Source organism: Oncorhynchus keta, chromosome 35 (genome assembly GCF_023373465.1).
Source record: "Oncorhynchus keta strain PuntledgeMale-10-30-2019 chromosome 35, Oket_V2, whole genome shotgun sequence".
Taxonomy (NCBI): domain Eukaryota; kingdom Metazoa; phylum Chordata; class Actinopteri; order Salmoniformes; family Salmonidae; genus Oncorhynchus; species Oncorhynchus keta.
The window spans coordinates 58,659,777-58,679,122 of NC_068455.1; the positions used below are offsets into that span (position 1 = coordinate 58,659,777).

Sequence of the window (19,346 nt, forward strand, 5' to 3'; positions counted from 1 at the left end):
TTAGAAATGCCTCAGGAGTTGAGGTCAACAGTCTTAAGGTGTAGGGGTTTTCCTTGTCCACTAGAGGGCAGAGTAGGACTTCTAATGAACTATTATGCCCTTCAGACTCAGCACAACCCATTCAACTGATCCCAACCATGGAACGAGAAGATTCGATTAATCAGGTACAAATCCTGAGCAAACTGTATAGTACTGTATATTATGTAGGTGAGTTGTGTTCATTTAGTATGTATGTAACACAGACAGAATGAGGAAATGACTTACCCCATACCCCTACAGTATAACCACAGACTGTATGAGTTATACACCCCAGATACAATTGCATGACGTTGTGAAATAAAATGATTTAATTAAAAAAATAACTTAATGAACATAGTCATATAACGGATATGGTCATCTTTATCACGTTATATTTACCATGTATTGATATCTTATAGGGATGCGGGACACAGACATATTAATTTCTATCTAGAAGTGCTTGGTTCTTCAGAATGGATGAGATCAAGACAAATAACTTAAATGTCTTGTTTCTTGTTTGATGGCACCTATAAGAGTATGGAAAATTGTTAAAATAAAATCATATGAATAAATTAAATGAAGTCATAATTTTAAAATTGTATTACTACTAGGTGTCACTACAGTCCCTGGTTCGAATCCAGGCTGTATCACATTTGGCTGTGATTGGGAGTCCCATATGGCTGCGAACAATTGGCCCAGCGTCGTCCGGGTTTGGCCGGGGTAGGCCATCATTGTAAATACGAATTTGTTCTTCACTGACTTGCCTAGTTAAATAAAGATGACATACTGCAACAGCTTTAGTAATTCATATGCTTACTTAACTTCACCGTTTTTCTGCTTTCCAGATGAAATTTGACAGAAAAGCAAATGTACAACATTTGCTTTTCAGTCAAATTTCTTCTGGAAAGCAGACACATGGTGAAGGCAAGTAAAGCATATTAATTACTAAAGCTGTTTTAGTTCTTGTTGATAGTTAAATAAGTCATTTTTTAAAAGATGAAAGCCATGGCTAACCATATTTCTATCAACAAGAACTCAAAATGTATGATCAAATTTCATTGTGACATGTTTAAATTGTATCTATGCTTTATATATGCCTTTGTAATTTCACCCTCTTTTTCTCCCCAATTTCGTGATATCCAATTGGTAGTTACGATCTTGTCTCATCGCTGCAACTCCCAATGGGCTTGGGAGGGAGGTGCCAGCCGCACCAATCTGTCAGAGTAAAAACAGCTCAACGCTGACTGAAGACAGCGTGCAGACACCCGACCCGCCACAAGGAGTCGCTAGAGCGCGGTGAGCCAAGGGAATCCCTCCGGTCAAACCCTCCAACTAACCAGGGCGACGCTGGGCCAATTGTGAGCCGCCCTATGGGACTCCGTGGATGGCTGTGGCACAGCCTGAGATCGGACATGTTGGATTTTCAACACGGACGTAAACACATGGACTGTATGGACTCCCAAATGACATCCTATTTCCTACATAGTGGACTACTTTTGTCCAGAGCCTATACAAACACATGATATACTTACATGTTGTCCTTTAAGTGGTTTGCTGTAAAAGTCCGTCTCCACCGGCTGGCTTCCTCTGCGACATTCATTCACAGTCACATCTAACCAAGGGAAATCAAGTCAACAGGGACATCATATTAAGTCCACTGTCAGACTTTCAAAACACCAGGGTCGTGTTCAATAGGGCACAATGTAGAAAACAAATGATGGTAGCGTGGTGAAGTGCATCCCCCGTTTCACTCAGTTTCAAAATGTTTTCTCCCATATTGTGCCCACTGAAGATTACCCAGCCTTCTCACAAGCTGATCTGTTTATATTTGCACTCACTGTGATCACAGAACATGGAGGGCATCAGAAGGCAATTATAAACCACATGTTATAAATGAGCTTTTAAGACTGAACACCTTACTAGTGGTGGTATACTTAGACAGACCATAGCAACCACAGTAAAGAAATAGATCTCAAGCAATATGGAACCGAGAACATCAAAGCCACAGCCTTGGGGACTTCACAGTCTTCTGAGCAAACGGTTCAGAAGAGTTTATCTAGCCAACTGTTCTTTTGGGACAAACATTTCACGACTGGAGAAACTGAGGCAGGGAATGAAAAGAGGTCCTTCTGTAGCTCAGTTGGTAGAGCATGGCGCTTGTAACGCCAGGGTAGTGGGTTCGATCCCCGGGACCACCCATACGTAGAATGTATGCACACATGACTGTAAGTCGCTTTGGATAAAAGCGTCTACTAAATGGCATATATTTATTTATTTAAAAGACAAACAGAAGACACCAGTCTCTCGCGCTCTCTGAATACGAAGGATCTTCAAGGACTTACTGGGTGTGTGATGGATGATGTTGATTTTATCTGGAGAGAGAAGAGAAAGGGTCGTTAAGCCTGTGTTACTGTACTGCATGTGGCTCACTACTCTCTTTCAGCAATGTCACCTTTATCACCTATCACCTTTATCAAGAGACGTACAAATTAACTCTGCCAAGACTCTCATTTGGAGACGAAACACCATCATCACGATGAGCTGTGGGAATTACAACTACAAACTCTTTCTATTACAAAGGGTGGCGTCATTTGATCCCCCAAGTGGGGATTGCTTTGGCAATCTTTGCTCTTCTCATCAAAAAAGGGAATCCGCTTGGAATGTTACAGTCAGAATAATGTCTACACTGAATACACCAAACATTACGGACATCTTCTTAATTATGCGTAACCCCCCCTCTATATTTTACCAAAGAACAGCCTCAATTTGTTGGGGTATGGACCTTACAAGGTCTCAAAACTGTTCCACAGGGATGCTGGCGCATGTGGACTCCGATGCTTCCCAGTTGTGGCTGGATGTCCTTTGGGTGGCGGATCCTTCTTGAGACACACGGGAAGCTGTTGCGTGTGAAAAATCCAGTTCTTGACACAAACCGGTGTGCCTGGCACCTACTACCATACCCCGTTTAAAAGGCACTTCAATCTTTGTCTTGTCCATTCCCAGTCTGAATGACAGACACACACACTCCAATGTCTCAGTTGTCTCAAGGCTTAAAAATCAGTCTTTAACCTGCCTCCTCCCCTTCATCTACACCGATTAAAGTGGATTTAACAAGTGACATCAATAAGGGATCATAGCTTCTACAGGATCCACCTGGTCAGTCTAAGAGCAGGTGTTCTTAATGTTTTGTATACTCAGTGTAGAAAACGGTTACCATAGACACTTTCATCGTCCTCTCGGTTGTTGATGATACTCGCCCTCAGCTGGCGTAGTTTCTCCTGTGGAGTTACAATACATTAGACACAGCAGCCATGTAATAATACACCAAGGCATAGTTAAGCAATAAGGCACCTCAGGGGTTTGTGGTATATGGCCAATATACAATGGCTAAGGGCTGTATCCAGGCACTCCGCTTCGTGTCGTGCCGCTTCGAACAGCCCTTAGCCGTGGTATACTGGCCATATACCGCAAACCCAAAGTTCCTTATTGCGATTATAAACTGGTTACCAACATAAATAGAACACTAAACAAGTAGTTTAACCATGGTATATTGTCTGATATACACACGGCTGAAATGCTGTCTCAGCCAATAAGCATCCCGTACCCAAACTACCCGGGTTTATAATGCACAACATAACACATGCCATATATTCATTAATGAGTAGTGTTCAAAGCCTATGTCACCTGTCATGTTCACAGTTCACAATTTGCACATGCTAGCTTGATGTATTATAGCACAAACAGACTGACTTTCAGGCTAAGGCATGCCCACTTTGGAAAGAGCCAATAGTTGCAGTCCTGTATTCTCCCGTTGTTGACGTCTGTAAGCGGGGAAGTTGGCCCGCTGTGTATGACTTTGTCACACTGTGTATAATGATGTCATATTACTGAGTCTACCTTTAAGGTTGATGGCACTGCTCCTAGTGAGCAGGGTCTTGAAACAGCAGACTCATTCCCCCGCATTATTACCTGTTGAATGGCGTCCATTCCCTTCTGGACCCTCTGCCAGTCACTGAACCTCTCCAGAGCCTCGTCCATACTGAGAGAGCCTCTCTTCACCTTCTCCTGCAGCTCAATCAGCTGCTCCAGCCCAGGCAGCTGGTTGGGCACAAATGTGTCGTACGTGGAGGAGATGCTGTCTCGCCCGCGTGCTACAGAATAACAGAATGACAAGGAGACAAAAATCAGTCCCTGTCCGCCAGACGTACAGTAACAAATCCTTTTCCAGTTTGACAGAAATTGTCAATTATACTTATGGAATGATAATTCTATCGTTTTAATGTCACTAACATTGCTCCATATACTTAGCATCACTGACCTATTCAACCGTCAATGCAGACCTACAGAAATATGCTCTTTTGACTGTTGCCTGGCCTTACCTTGCTTAGTGGGTAGAGAATACAGGGTTTCAGTATCGCTCTGTGACATCTTCTTCTGGAACACTGCAAACACACAGTGCCATCAGAGACAATACAGACGTGACGAACTGACACTACAAAACACTAACGCTGTGTTTTTCTCCACTACCTTTAGCGAGTCTACTATTTCACGTCATTCCACAAGATGGCTCCATTTACAAACAAACAGCACAGATGTAGACGAGTCAGTGGACACAAATAGGCTGCACCAACTGCATAAAAAGTGATACGTTGTAATATTTACTCTAAAGTGAATGACAGTAAAATACGTACTAGTATGTACATTTTATTTGAGATAAAATATCCTTCCAAGGTTTGGTAAAAGACATACAGATGCATGAAACTGCATTGAATCAGACTAAAATATACACTCAATGCTATCGATTTGGCAAGTAAGTACTTAGAATGATATGTTGCTTTATTTTGCTGAGGGAGTTACTTCTCTGCACTTATGGTGTTGACAGGGGTGATGGGTAACGGAGCCTCTTTAGGGTTCTGGCCCAGTCATCTCCTCAGATTTCAAAGCTTCATTTCCTTCCTGAAGATATACCCATCCACTTGTACACAGAAACATACCAACATGTACTCTATCCACTAACACACTCATAGGTTGCAACTGAAATGGTAACCCATTTCCTATATTGTGCACTTCTTCAGGAAATAGGTTGCCATTTTAAATACCGACACGCCCTCATACACTAATTATCCTTCCTCCACACGCGGACTACGATAATCTTACCAGTCAGAAGGGCAGGTAAAAATCTAATCTTTGTCTATTATTTCGAGCTGTGCAGTGCACTGACGCAATAGGCAAAGTCCCAACCCTCCTCCCGTTTCTCAGGGCCTCCCGTTTCTCAGGGCTTTCTTTAAAGAGATTCTCTGGTCATTTGGTCTACTTTTTTCGTTGTATACAGTAGTTCTGAAAGTAAGCACTCGCGTGCCAAAAGTGGTCCCCCGAAAGTTGCGTACACTATCACATCACACCACCTGTCTCTTTCACTCAATGCGATGGGCTGAAGCTAGAACTCAAAAATTGCCAGGGGGCTGGCCCACGTGGGAGGAAATGTAAGGGAAATGGCACGGCGCAGCTTCAAGAAGAAAAAAAGACGCTTTCAAACTAGAGATTTCGTGGCTAATTGAGGTAAGGCAGTAATTCTGCTCATAGATTACGCGTGCATGAATTACACAGTGACACATCCAGCCTAAAAGCCGGAGGTTTAAACAAATACTTTCTTAGTCGCCAAAGTACCGGAAAACATGTCTTTAAGTCACTGTGTGTGATGCATTCATTAGTGGAGGGAGGCAATATAATCAGTGCATGGTTGAACAATTCCACTGTATTAATGTGTGGAAATGTTTTGCTCCCCCTACGCGTTCTCTCCCATCCTGTGTTGTCTCATGTCGGGAGACACGAACGATGGAAAACACGTGTAATGACCGATGCTGCTGGCTTGGCCCGAGACTGGCCCAGATTGGTTGCAGATGGCGGCCCAGGCCCGGTAGTTGGGCTTCTGTTATTGAGGCGTTTGTGATGCAGTGTAATCTGCTTTTGCTAGGCTTCAGGATATATGGGTAGGGCTGAAAGATCGGGGAGAAGTGGTGGTTCACACAATAACATCACATTTCGTTAACAAGATGAATACTTTTGGGCCTGTTCTACTGCAGATTGGCGGCTAGTGTTGCTTATGGAACCACATGTTTTCAAGAGTCTTCAAGTAGGACAGATAACCCTTATAGTTGATTGGAGGACCAGCCACCGCCTGACTCCCTTACAGTGCACAACAAAGACTAATGACCAAGACATAACATTTCCTTCTGTCCAACCCTAAGCAAGTTATCACCTTTCCCACAAAGCACAGAGTTTAGGATCCAGTCCACAGTTCAAAGAGGGTAAAGGGAACTGGAAAGAAAGGCAATGTCTTTTTGGAAGACAAGAAAGAAAGAAATCAAGAACACATCAATTATTTATAAACCCTTAAGATCAGTAGCTTCATCCTCTTGTATTATTTACACAGCTCAAATTGAACATTTAAGAATCCCATGCCAGCGAATTTGGATGTGTGTATTTGTAACAGTCAGTTCTGTCTTTGTCTTAGCTGCCTTCACATGCTGGTTTCACATCTGCTACATATTCCCCTCTTGGTTGAGGAAATCTCCAGACTTCTTTGAAATATTTAGTACATATCAGACCCAATTGCCTGGAACTAGCAACCAACTTCCCTTGAAGCTTACAAAAATAACGTGTTGCATTGTACTAGCTGAGCTCTTCTACCGCTCAAGCGCAATACTCGCTAGTCACAGAATAAGCATAACAGCAACCCAAGGTCAAGTTCAGTAGGGCACCATGTAGTTCAAAGTTTTGAAACGGAAAAAGACAATGACCATTCTCATTGGACAAGATAATGTCGGATCTTCTCCATCTCAATCCGTTTTCTCCTGTTTCGTGCCTATTGAACACAACCCAGTGTTCATCGGTCTAGTCCTACCTTGAGCTATAAAGGGGGTGCTGTCCTCTTTGACGGAGGTAGTTTCGGGCCGGGGTGTGGGCGCCGGGGGTCTGTTAGCAATAACGACGGCGCTGCTGGAGGTGAAGATGGTGTCATACTCTTCATCATTTACACCTAGCGGGGCGTACAGGTCCTCCTCATCCTCCCCCACCTCACCCCCCTCTCCCTGCTCCTCTCTCTGAGTGTCTGGAGCCCTGGGATTCCCTGTAAGATATTTATAAACGATATTCATACATAATATGGGGTTGAAAACTACTGCTAGAGAAGCAATAGCTGCATGAGTCCGGGTCAAGCTCAAACCATCCAGTATGACGCATCCCATTTTCATCAGATTACATCCACTGAATGTAGCTGTGGATTCCCGCTTTCCAGTGTGGCAATCGTGATGTCATACTAAATCAGAAACCGCATTATGGGTCCGTCACCGACCCCCTGCTAAGGATGACAATCTATTGAATGAACAATATGAAAACAAAGATGGCATGCCACACATTGAGCTGGTTAAACAATCCAATCCAATGGTCACCATCGTTCCTCCACTCACCTGCCGTGCACATCATCTCATAGATACTGCTGTCATCACTGTCCTTGCCCACGGTGAACATATTCTGTAACGACAGACCATGGAGACTGATTACTACACTCTGCCAGCAATGCATGACATTAATACAACACAGGTTTCAATGTCATGGAAATCTTTGTGCAAAGACGCCTTGTTATGGAAAAACAAGATTTAAAATAGTCAAATGTCACTCCCGTTCCTCTGTAAGCACCTCCAGATCCTACTCTACTGCCTACGTTGACAGTAATACAATATGTGTTTCCCCTCTGTTACTTTGTGTGTCCTGATACATTATGAAATGCTATGTTGGTTCGATGAGAGACCCAAAACAAACATCCCCTAGAAGATTCATTACAGTAAACAGTGCTAGGAATACCAGGCTGTTGTTTGTGGCCCTCTGCCCAATAACATACTCAGTGCCAGAGGGGTAATCAGACTAATCAAACGATCACAGACAATCTACGCCTATCCATTCAAACATATCATTTAGTGGCGATTCAAGGCTCAGCGTTTGATAGGGGCTGACTGTTTTGCCTGTGGTAACCAGTAGAGGTGCTATTGACGAAATGCACTTCAGACAAGATGCTTATTTTCCCAGCTCGCAAGTTATCGTTTTATTTTCTTAAGGCCGAACAGGGAAAAGAGTGGGACTAGATAACAACTACGACAGGGAAAAGGTTTGCTAATTCGTTCGTTCTTGTTTGACCTGAAATCAATGCACATCTTCCAACGACCTACTGTAACACACCTGATTCAAACGGTCAATGTCAAGCCTGACGACCATGATTGGTTCATCTTTTCAACAAGTGTGTTTGTGTTGGGATGGAAGTCAAATCGCCACAACCGTTATCGTAGCTCAGCAAGACCAGAGACTCGTGTTGTGGGAATGTTCTGAATCATACTAGTACCGATACAGAATTAGATATTTTTATGATTAACATGGAAAGCAATAACAAACAAAAAATGTTGCACTCAACTCCAAGCATTTCCCATGTTCTGTTCCTAAGCAACACAGCCACTCCATTGCAATATTACACTTCTTGATATTGCATATTATGTATTGTCTGTTATGAATATATTAATTCAAGAATGATAGGAAGCTCAACAGATAGTTGACGAAACAAGCTCATTAAACATGGACAATCTACAGAGAATAAAATAAAATGATGCTTTGATGTTGTACAGTAGCGAAACATGTTTCCACTTGAAGACTGTAGTATTGAGGAATTATTATCTTATTCAGATGTGTTTTTGGACTAAGCGCTTGAGCCAGCTGTTTGATATCATGCCATCATTGCTTGCTGACTTGTGAAACGTCACTCGAACACTGAGCACTTTGTACCAGATGTAGAAAATGTCCTTCACTGTCCTGGCTATACACATCATGTATAATATTAACTTTAATAGGTCATGTTTTAGCAGCGCTGGACCTGTCGCCTGTTGAACAAAAGCTGAAAGAACCACAGTCACTCCCTGACGAAGACAGGGTGACCGTTTCATTCAAATGCTATGCAAATCCTGTACAAATCCTGCAGTCTGACAGTTCGCTTATGCAAATCAAGTTGGCATGCAAAGGGCATCACAGACCCAACGAAGGGGAAACACAAGACTTCTACTGCAATTTGACCGTCAACATGGTGCACATCAGTGGAGTCCCTGGAGGATTTAAACCTTTTTAAAAGAAGGAGGGGGGAAAAAAATCATTACTGCTTTGCTCTGTAGGACAAGTCAATACAATCAGTGTGTCATTTCTCTCTCGTCTTTATAGAACGTTATTGACTTCACATTAACGTATAATAGGAGTGCATGTGCCAAATAACTAACAATTGTGGATGCACAGCTTTAATGAATCGTTTTAATGTTCCATTAAGCCAGCTAAATGCCTCTCACTGTAGCCTACCACTAAGATGTGCCCCCCCCTAGTATTACCTTGTTATTGATTATTGCATTGTTGGGTTTGGAGTTTGCAAGAAAAGACAGTTCACTGTATGTGTGCATGTGACATTAAACATAGAAAGACAAATACAATGACTGGAGAACAAAATCTCTACGTTCAGTAGAACTGGGCCATATTGGCCTCCTAAAGTAGCCCCTTACTTGTGCATGTGTAACCAACTGGGTTTCACACCCAGGTCTCTCTCCTGCACGCCACGATTCTGTGTTAGCCCGCCGGAGTTCAATACGTTTGCTCATCACGTAAGCATGGTTACCGGAACCACCTCAGTTACACTTGGGCAATTCCATCTGAGAAATAACATAATCTGGCATGCTGTGCAACTATAAACACTTAGGTATAAATACATTGTTTCATTTAGGAAGGAAGGCCCCAAAAGGATAGCATTAAACAGTGATTATATTATAATATTACAATTAGAAAGCCGTTACAGTTGGAGCTACTAAAAATCTCTGTGGTAATGTTTGTTTCTCATCTCCCTAACCGACAGTTCACAGCTCATTACCACTGGAGAAGCGTGGTGCCTTGGAGACCGGCAGTCCCAGATCAACAGTGATCGTTAAGTAGACCATGTGAGTGTTATGGCCGTATTCAGGGGTAGAGGGGCCATTCGTCTTGACTGTATTGACAGACAGCCTCTTGTCCCCCCCCAAAGCACTAATACATCATAGCTTGATTCATTGGCAGAGGGAGGGGCTGACACATGGCTAGGGGTAATAAAACCACTATGCTAACTGAGCTTGGTCAACCCAATAACAGCCCTTGGTCAGCTGAAATACACTAACCTTTTTACATAAATTACCTGAACGGTTTCATTATACAGCACATCAAAGAGGTTACCACAGCAACCAAGATTAACCAATAGAATTGAATTTGAATCAAATGATGTATTACTCAAAACAACTGTATGTAAGAGATAATCAACGAGGGGGCTATGCATTCTATGGAAACAAACTATTGACGTGGAAGGTGTGTTCCACGACATGCTAGAGGAGTGGAACTGACCTTCCACGAGTTGATTAACCCTTTTATACCATGGCTATAATTGTATGTATTTTCAGCTAGAAATGTGTTAATTTGCAGGTAGAAATGCTTTGGCTTAAAGGGCATTCTAGAGCGTGCCTTATTTCCCTATAACTCACGGCATATCAGTAGAATTCAATGAATATAGTTCATTCTGACAAGTTCTATGTTTGAGCTGCTTTTGAAAGCAAAAGTCTAATTGAAACCATTATTGGCATTGTTAATATAATAATAATAATATATGCCATTTAGCAGACGCTTTTATCCAAAGCGACTTACATTGTTGAATTTGATTTTCATAACAGCAAGCTAGGACTGATGGTTTGGTCAACTATATTAGCAAGTCTGTTCTGTTTGGTTACCAAGGCAACTACTGTAGCTTGTTAACTTGCTAGCTACTGTACATCAGTGGATGTTGAACACCTGCAAATGAACACATTTCTAGCAGCAATTTATAGCCATGTTAAAAGGGATAATCAACTCCGGAAAATAATGTAACTCAGTGGAACAGCCTCAATTCATCAAGGCATGGACTCTACAAGGTGTCGAAAGCGTTCCCTAGGGATGCTGGCCCATGTTGATCCCAATGCTTCCCACAGTTGTGTCAAGTTGGCTGGATGCCCTTTGGGTGGTGGACCATTCTTCATATACATGGGAAAATGTTGAGCGTGAAAAACCAGCAGCGTTGCAATTCTTGACAGGAACCGGTGTGCCTGGCACCTACTATCATACCCCGTTCAAAGGCACTTAAATTGTTTGTCTTGCCCATTCACACTCAATGGCACATATACACAATCCATGTCTGAATTGTCTCAAGGCTGAAAACGCTTATTTAACCTGTCTCCTACCTTTCATCTACACTGATTGGAGTTGATTTAACAAGTGACATCAATAAGGGATCATAACTTTCACCTTGATTCACCTGGTCAGTCTGTCATGGAAAGAGCAGATGTTCTTAATGTTTTGTATACTCAATGTATGGTATGTTATGATTGACTATTTACTAGGGCCCGGTTGTAGAATTCGTCAGGGGGGAACATGATGGTTTGACAGCTTTTTAAACACACCTGTAGATTACCTCATGGATTATACTGGCATTTATGAGTGGATTTCAGTTCATTTGAATGTATTCTGTGGAAAAAGACCAAGGAAACATGTGTTATTGCCGGTGCGTAACGATTCGGCAAAAAACATGGCCGCCAGCTGCTTACGGAATTATGTGTATTCCCAAGGGAGTGACCTCTGTGGGACACCCATGTCCTCCTCTTCCTCCGTCCCGCCGTCAGTTTTCCCAAAACACAGAGACAGTGAGTTTTTCAATGAGCTGGAGCAATCCGATCAAGGCGATCAGCCTTGGCTCCATCTTCAATCTCTCGCAATTAGCAGCATTGCCAGAGGTTAATACACATTCCTCAGCTGTTGTAGTGTCTAAGTCTCCCATTGGGGAATCCGCTGCTCTGTTTGGAGACACGGGGAGAAGCAGCTACGCTCCTGAAAGGAATCCGGTCTTAACTAGACTAGTTGTGGTAGACAAGGATAAGGCAAGGCTGTTTTCTAGTACCGTTTAAGTTCAGGAGAGGGTGGCAATTTACAGTTTCAATCAACTCCTATTATAACGGTGTACATTTAACTATTATTGTTGTACTCTTGGTTTAAAAAGAAAAGGATATATCCCGGGCAGGCACAGTTGATGTGGATACAGTTGAGCCTAGATTGGGTCTCTGTTTGCTACTCACGAGCCTGTAAACACAGGCCCATCTCTACATCTCTTTTCTGTTTTTCTGTTTGCCTCTTGGTATTACTGGCAAGGAATTCCTTATTCTGCAAAATGCTGACAATTTGAGAGTGAACGAATATTACAATTTGATCAATATCAGTCATGGAATTGGTGTATAAATACTGTAGAACTAAATAGACCTTTTGAGGATCTGCTGAAAATGCTGCATCTCTTTATTGTTGAAGATGTTGCACCATTGGGGTGCCTACTCCAGTACAAGATATTCTAAATCATTTGCTGTCTTCACTGGCTACTGTGATTTCCATTGTGGAGAGCAGCATCATAAAAAGGCAAGCTCCTCTGGGTTTAGCTAACGGACATACAGACGTACAGACGCATAACCGATTACATTTGGATCGCTCGTCATTAGTGAGTAAACGGCGCACCTCTCTCTCCTTTCATATCACAGGGAGATGGGGGTTGAGCCGGGCGAGGCTCTCACCATATGAGAAAAAGAAGAAAAAACATGCCATTACGCAAGAAGTTTCTGCGTTAGGCATCGCATAATTGTTCCAATGTATGCCGACGACGCACACTACTCTCTCCCCGACACGCGAGATTAGAAAAGAGGAGAGAGAGGATAAGGGGGAGCAGAAGGACGCAAATGAGCATGCTTTTCCATTACCCATCAGGTAGAAAATGGTAAAAGATGGCGTGGTTGGGGGATGAAGGCATGGAGATAGTGGCTCATCCCTGGAGGATGAGGTGACCCAGTACTCCTAAGGCTTCCACCAGCCTCCTTCCACCTCTACTGCCATGTTTATTATTTATGGAATGTCTCTGTACCACCCCTGGTTAAGTGCATTCCTGAGTACACTGCTGTCTTTGTTGTTCACCTTCTTGACATGCAGGTTTTCAGCAGCTCTTCCAGTTACAGTAGCTTTGACGAATAGCCATCTCAGAGAATAATTTGATGTTTTTTTCTGCTATGAAAACAACTGTCACTAGGAAGAGAAACCCAAAGCTTGGGCTGCTGACACAGAGCCATGAGCTACTTTCAAAGTGAATAAATCGTTGTAGGATGTCGTTTTGTCATATGTTAAGCAATGTTGAACATGATACTGTACTGTCTATAATGCTGAACTATTATAGCTTAAATTGACTTCTCCAAGGACCCTCTCTCTGGGTGATAAAAGTCTTTCCCTCACTTTTCTTTCCTGGACCTCTTATCCTGGACCTCTCTGCCCTGCTCTGGGCTCAGCAGCTCCTCAAGGAGGGCAAATAACCTCACTTTTTGCAGGCCTATCAAAGACTTAAGACTCAAAGAGTTAGTGTAGCCTGAACGGTACACTTAAGGTAACGTTCTTCAAGGACACAAGGAGAAGACAATCAGGGCACAGTCTCTGCAACTCAAGGAAAGAGCCAATAAACAGAGCAACAAGGGACACAACCCAGAGGAGCAGCCCAAGGAACCACCCGACTCAGAGGAGAGAAAAAGGAGCAGCCCAAGGAACCACCCGACTCAGAGGAGAGAAAAAGGAGCAGCCCAAGGAACCACCCGACTCAGAGGAGAGAAAAAGGAGCAGCCCAAGGAACCACCCGACTCAGAGGAGAGAAAAAGGAGCAGCCCAAGGAACCACCCGACTCAGAGGAGAGAAAAAGGAGCAGCCCAAGGAACCACCCGACTCAGAGGAGAGAAAAGGAGCAGCCCAAGGAACCACCCGACTCAGAGGAGAGAAAAAGGAGCAGCCCAAGGAACCACCCGACTCAGAGGAGAGAAAAAGGAGCAGCCCAAGGAACCACCCGACTCAGAGGAGAGAAAAAGGAGCAGCCCAAGGAACCACCCGACTCAGAGGAGAGAAAAAGGAGCAGCCCAAGGAACCACCCGACTCAGAGGAGAGAAAAGGAGCAGCCCAAGGAACCACCCGACTCAGAGGAGAGAAAAAGGAGCAGCCCAAGGAACCACCCGACTCAGAGGAGAGAAAAAGGAGCAGCCCAAGGAACCACCCGACTCAGAGGAGAGAAAAAGGAGCAGCCCAAGGAACCACCCGACTCAGAGGAGAGAAAAAGGAGCAGCCCAAGGAACCACCCGACTCAGAGGAGAGAAAAAGGAGCAGCCCAAGGAACCACCCGACTCAGAGGAGAGAAAAAGGAGCAGCCCAAGGAACCACCCGACTCAGAGGAGAGAAAAAGGAGCAGCCCAAGGAACCACCCGACTCAGAGGAGAGAAAAAGGAGCAACAAGAAAAGAGACAACCATCTTCCCTTTTGCTCTTTCCATGCGGCCTGAACAACAGAGGCAGCAAACTTTTCTCACAGACGGAGTATAACATCCTTAATATTCAGGTCTTCTCTTCTCATCTTTCATTCCACTTCCCACCTTTCCACTCCTACTCAGACCTGAGGCATGTACTTACCAGGGTCTGCTGCAGCACTACATGGAGCTCATCGTGGCCATTATGTTGGGCGATCTCAGCGGGTGTCTGACCTTGGCGGTTAGTTGTGCACAGAGCTCTTTTCGACCCAGGACATTGTAGCAACACACCGGCGACGTCTTTAAACCCGTTCTGGGCTGCAAAGTGGAGAAGTGACGGCACGTCCTCTGGGAGCGTCTCTGGTTATGGTAGGAGATGTTTAAGTGGGTTAGGGTTAGGTGCAGACAGAAACCACCCTAAAATGTAGTGAGATAGATATTCTAGTTTGAGATGTGTATGCATATTACAGTTTTATTGAACCTTTATTTTATCAGGGAGTCATACTGAGATCAATGTCTCTTTTACAGATGAGCCCTGAATGATGTAAATTACAGAAAATACACACATCAAAATAAATACAAAATGCAAGCAGAAAGAAAAACACAGTCATAAAAAACAAACACATTAATCAGTAATAAGGTCCTCAATTACCATTGAGGCATCAGAACATCAAATGTAAGAACATGTTGAAGATTGTTCTAACTCAGTAGAGACCAAAGCCCTATTACAAAAGAGGGCCAACCAGCTTTCTGGTAGAGAATGCAGGGATGAGTACTAAAATTGTCACCCATTTACTAAAGAGGGCCAACCAGCTTTCTGGTAGAGAATCCAGTGATGAGTACTAAAATTGTCACCCATAATAAAGTTCAGTGCATTACGATAAACTGCATCTATCGGCATTAATGAAGTGACAACTGCATTCATATACATTAAATACATTAAATAGCACCTACAAAACGCCAGTCTCAACATCAACAGTGAAGAGGCAACTCCGGGATGCTGGCCTTCTAGGCAGAGTTCCACTGTCCAGTGTCTGTTCTTTTGCCCATCTTAATCTTTTTATTAGCCAGTCTGAGATATGGCTTTTTCTCTGCCTAGAAGGCCAGCATCCCGGAGTCGCCTCTTCACTGTTGACGTTGAGACTGGTGTTTTGCGGGTACTATTTAAAGAAGCTGCCAGTTGAGGACATGTGAGGTGTCTGTTTTTTCAAACTAGACACTAATGTTCTTGCTCAGTTGTGCACCTGGGCCTCCCACTCTTTTTTCTATTCTGGTTAGAGCCAGTTTGCACTGTTCTGTGAAGGGAGTAGTACACAGTGTTGTACGAGATTTCTCGCATGGAATAGCCTTAATTTCTCAGAAGAAGATTAGACTGACGAGTTTCAGAAGAAAGTTATTTGTTTCTGGCCATTTTGAGCCTGTAATCGACCCACAAATGCTGATGCCAGTTTTATTGTTTCTTTAATCAGAACAGTTTTCAGCTGTGCTTTAAATAATTGCAAAATGGTTTTCTAATGATCAATTAGCCTTTTAAATGATAAACTTGGATTAGGTCACGCCCTGAACATAGAGAGCCATTGTTTCTCTATGGTGAAGTAGGTCAGGGCGTGACTGGGGGGGTATTCTAGTTTATTATTTCTATGTGGGGTTCTAGGTTATTATTTCTATGTTGGTGATTTGTATGATTCTCAATTAGAGGCAGCTGGTAATCGTTAGCTCTAATTGGGGATCATATTTAAGTAGCTGTTTTTCCCTCCTGTGTTTGTGGGATATTGTGTTATGAGTTAGTGCATGTAGCACCTCTGTAGTCATGGTTCGTTGTTAGTTAATTGTTTATTTTTTTTTGTCTTTGTTAAGTTTCACTTTATCATCAAAATTATGTGGAATTCAACATCCACTGCGCCTTGGTCAGTTTCTACAAACGATTGTGACATCGTGCCATTGGAACACAGAAGTGATGGTTGTTGATAACGAGCCTCTGAACGCCTATGTAGATATTCCATAAAATAATCAGTCGTTTCCAGCTGCAATAGTCATTTACAACATTAACAATGTCTACACTGTATTTTTGGCCAATTTGATGTTATTTTAATTGGACAAAAAATTTGCTTTTCTTTCAAAAACAAGGACATTTCTAAGTGACCTCAAACTTTTGAACGGTAGTGTACTGTATGTGAGAGTGGATTCTCTGCCATCACTAGCACGAAAACTAAATACAGGCCACAGACTGTGTGTGGAAAATGATTTAAGACTGAGACTCTCTCCAATACAACCCAACATTGCAGAGTTATGAGCATCCTTTCACGCACACCCTTCTCATTAACCTGTGGTGAGTTATTCACAATTTTTCGATGAACAAATAAGGTTTTATATGTGAGATGGCTAAATAAACAGCAAAATGATTTATTATTATTATTTGTGCCCTGGTCCTATAAGAGGTCTTTGTCACTTCCCACAAGCCGGGTTGTGACAAACTCACTCATTCTTATGTTTAATAAATGTATCGTATAGTGTGTGTGTGTGGAAGGCTTACAATGATGGCAAAAAAACAACATTTGAGAGTACACACTGACCCTGGTGCTAGAGGGGGTACACAGCTGCAGGTTGAATGTTTGAAGGGGTACGGGACTATAAAAGTTTGAGAACCACTGCTCTAGAGAACATATACTTCGTTTTACCTGCATTCAATACTAATTTCAGGTCATTTAAGTTTTTCTGTAATACATTTAAGGCAGGCTGTAGTTCAGATAGAGCCTGGACAACAGCCTATACAACAGTATTTATCACAAAGTTACTGCACAGATTCAGGATTACTTACAAACTACAGTTCAAATACAACATTTGGTTGAGTCAGATTCAAATTGGAAAATACATAGATGTATTATAGACGTATTTACTCATATATTGATATTTAAATATCATATAACATAAAATATGAATGTCAGCAAATCATTCAATTGACTGGATTGTCGAGGGGGTACAGAGAACAGAACACTTACCGCCTTCGGGTGGGTCATATCCCTGCAGTCCCTGGAAGCCTGTGGAGGGCATGGCTTCCAACAGCATGGAGGACAGCCTTTGGTCCAGCTTCTCTACCGAGGACACCTGAAGAGACTGAGATCACAGGATAGGATGCATGAGTAAAGTGTTGCAAAATTCTGGTCACTTTTCACCAAAAGGTTTTTCTGCTAAATCCTCTTGATTCTGGGAATCTTCCCACCTAAATTCCTGAGGAATTTTGGGAAAGTTTCCAGAATTTTGTAACGCAAGCACACTGTCATAGTCAAGTCATTTCAGCTATGTCAAGTGCTAGACATGTGAATTAATATTAGGAATGTGTTCCTAATTGCTTGGTATACTCAGTGTTTTCTGTTTTGAAGTGTCTAATTTTGATGCCTTCCTGATCCTATGATTTTTTTTATACATTTTAATTCATTCATTTTTTTTCTCAAAAAAGAAAACCCAATTTTGGCAGCTTGAACAGGACTGATTCAAAGGGTTGAAACTTCAGCAAATTAGGTCTAATCAACATAAGTGTTCATGTGCATAATCAATTGGCTTTTTAAACTGAGTTGCAGTCAGCTGGCTTTCAAAGAGAGGAAGTAAACAACATCAACGTCAGCAGGAATATGCTGATTCATTCCATTAATTAGTCTCTCAAATGGGTTTAAATGAATGCATGTTGTTTACCTTGCATGCTTTATGTTCCTCTCTAAAACCCTTTCTCCAAATCCTCCAATGAAACGTTGGTTCGGTCATAAATTGATGAATCATTTGAGTACTATAGTGTGCTCTCCTGTACATGTACATTTGAGTTATTTGTATTCATCCCCACACATTTAAAAGCATTGAATTGGTGTACGCCTGGGATTTAAAATCAGTGGCGGTTGGTGCCGTTTAAAATGAGGGAGGATGATTGAAAAAAATGATGAGCATGGCCTTATTTCTTTTAAGGCATATTGGGTGACTATCATTCATATTCCATTCACCCAGCTCAATGTAACACCGATAGGTTTTAGGCTACTACATTATACAAAAATGTCCCATTACCAATCATGAAGGAAAGTTTCCAACGTAGCTGCACAGGTCAAAATAATTTTGAGTAATCAAGGTGACAGACATTGACACATTCAGATACAGGTACAGTTGAAGTCGAAGGTTTACATACACTTAGGTTGGAGTCATTAAAACTAGTTTTTCAACCACTCCACAAATACCTTGTTAACCAACTATAGTTTTGGCAAGTCGGTTAGGACATCTACTTTGTGCATGACAAGTCGTTTTTCCAACAATTGTTTACAGACAGATTTCACTTAATCACAATTCCAGTGGGTCAGAAGTTTACATACACTAAGTTGACTGTGCCTTTAAACAGCTTGGAAAATTCCAGAAAATGATGGAATGGCTTTAGAAGCTTCTAATAGGTTAATTGACATCATTTGAGTCAATTGGAGGTGTACCTGTGGATGTATTTCAAGGCCTACCTTCAAACTCAGTGCCTCTTTGCTTGACATCATGGGAAAATCAAAAAAATCAACCAAGTCCTCAGAAAAAAATCGTAGACCTCAACAAGTCTGGTTTACCCTTCGGAGCAATTTCCAAACGCCTGAAGGTACAACGTTCGTCTGTACAAACAATAGTATGCAAGTATAAACACAATGGGAGCACGCAGCTGTCATACCGCTCAGGAAGGAGACACGTTCTGTCTCCTAGAGATGAACGTACTTTGTTGAGAAAAGTGCAAATCAATCCCAGAACAACAGAAAAGGACCTTCTGAAGATGCTGGAGGAAACAGGTACAAAAGTATCTACATCAACAGTAAAACAAGTCCTACATCGACATAACTTGAAAGGCCGCTCAGCAAGGAAGAAGCCACTGCTCCAAAACCGTCAT

General features: G+C 42.4%; 1 protein-coding gene across 3 annotated transcripts in view; it reads right to left on the bottom strand.

Annotated features, from left to right (window-relative positions):
- Positions 1–324: 324 nt before the first annotated feature.
- The window catches only part of LOC118368719 (B-cell scaffold protein with ankyrin repeats-like), a 32,714-nt gene continuing 13,692 nt past the window's right edge, over positions 325–19,346 (bottom strand). For 2 of the 3 annotated variants that reach the window (XM_052497187.1, XM_035753046.2), the window contains exons 7-16: positions 17,452–17,566; positions 14,616–14,812; positions 7,488–7,551; positions 6,923–7,147; positions 4,398–4,460; positions 3,988–4,169; positions 3,233–3,296; positions 2,361–2,390; positions 1,551–1,630; positions 325–545 (exon numbers count right to left, since the gene is read on the bottom strand). In XM_052497187.1, the coding sequence (XP_052353147.1) occupies positions 516–545; positions 1,551–1,630; positions 2,361–2,390; positions 3,233–3,296; positions 3,988–4,169; positions 4,398–4,460; positions 6,923–7,147; positions 7,488–7,551; positions 14,616–14,812; positions 17,452–17,566 (1,050 nt within the window). In that variant the 3' untranslated portion in view covers positions 325–515. The remainder of the gene's footprint in view (positions 546–1,550; positions 1,631–2,360; positions 2,391–3,232; positions 3,297–3,987; positions 4,170–4,397; positions 4,461–6,922; positions 7,148–7,487; positions 7,552–14,615; positions 14,813–17,451; positions 17,567–19,346) is intronic. The other variant, XM_035753047.2, reaches the window with a different exon arrangement.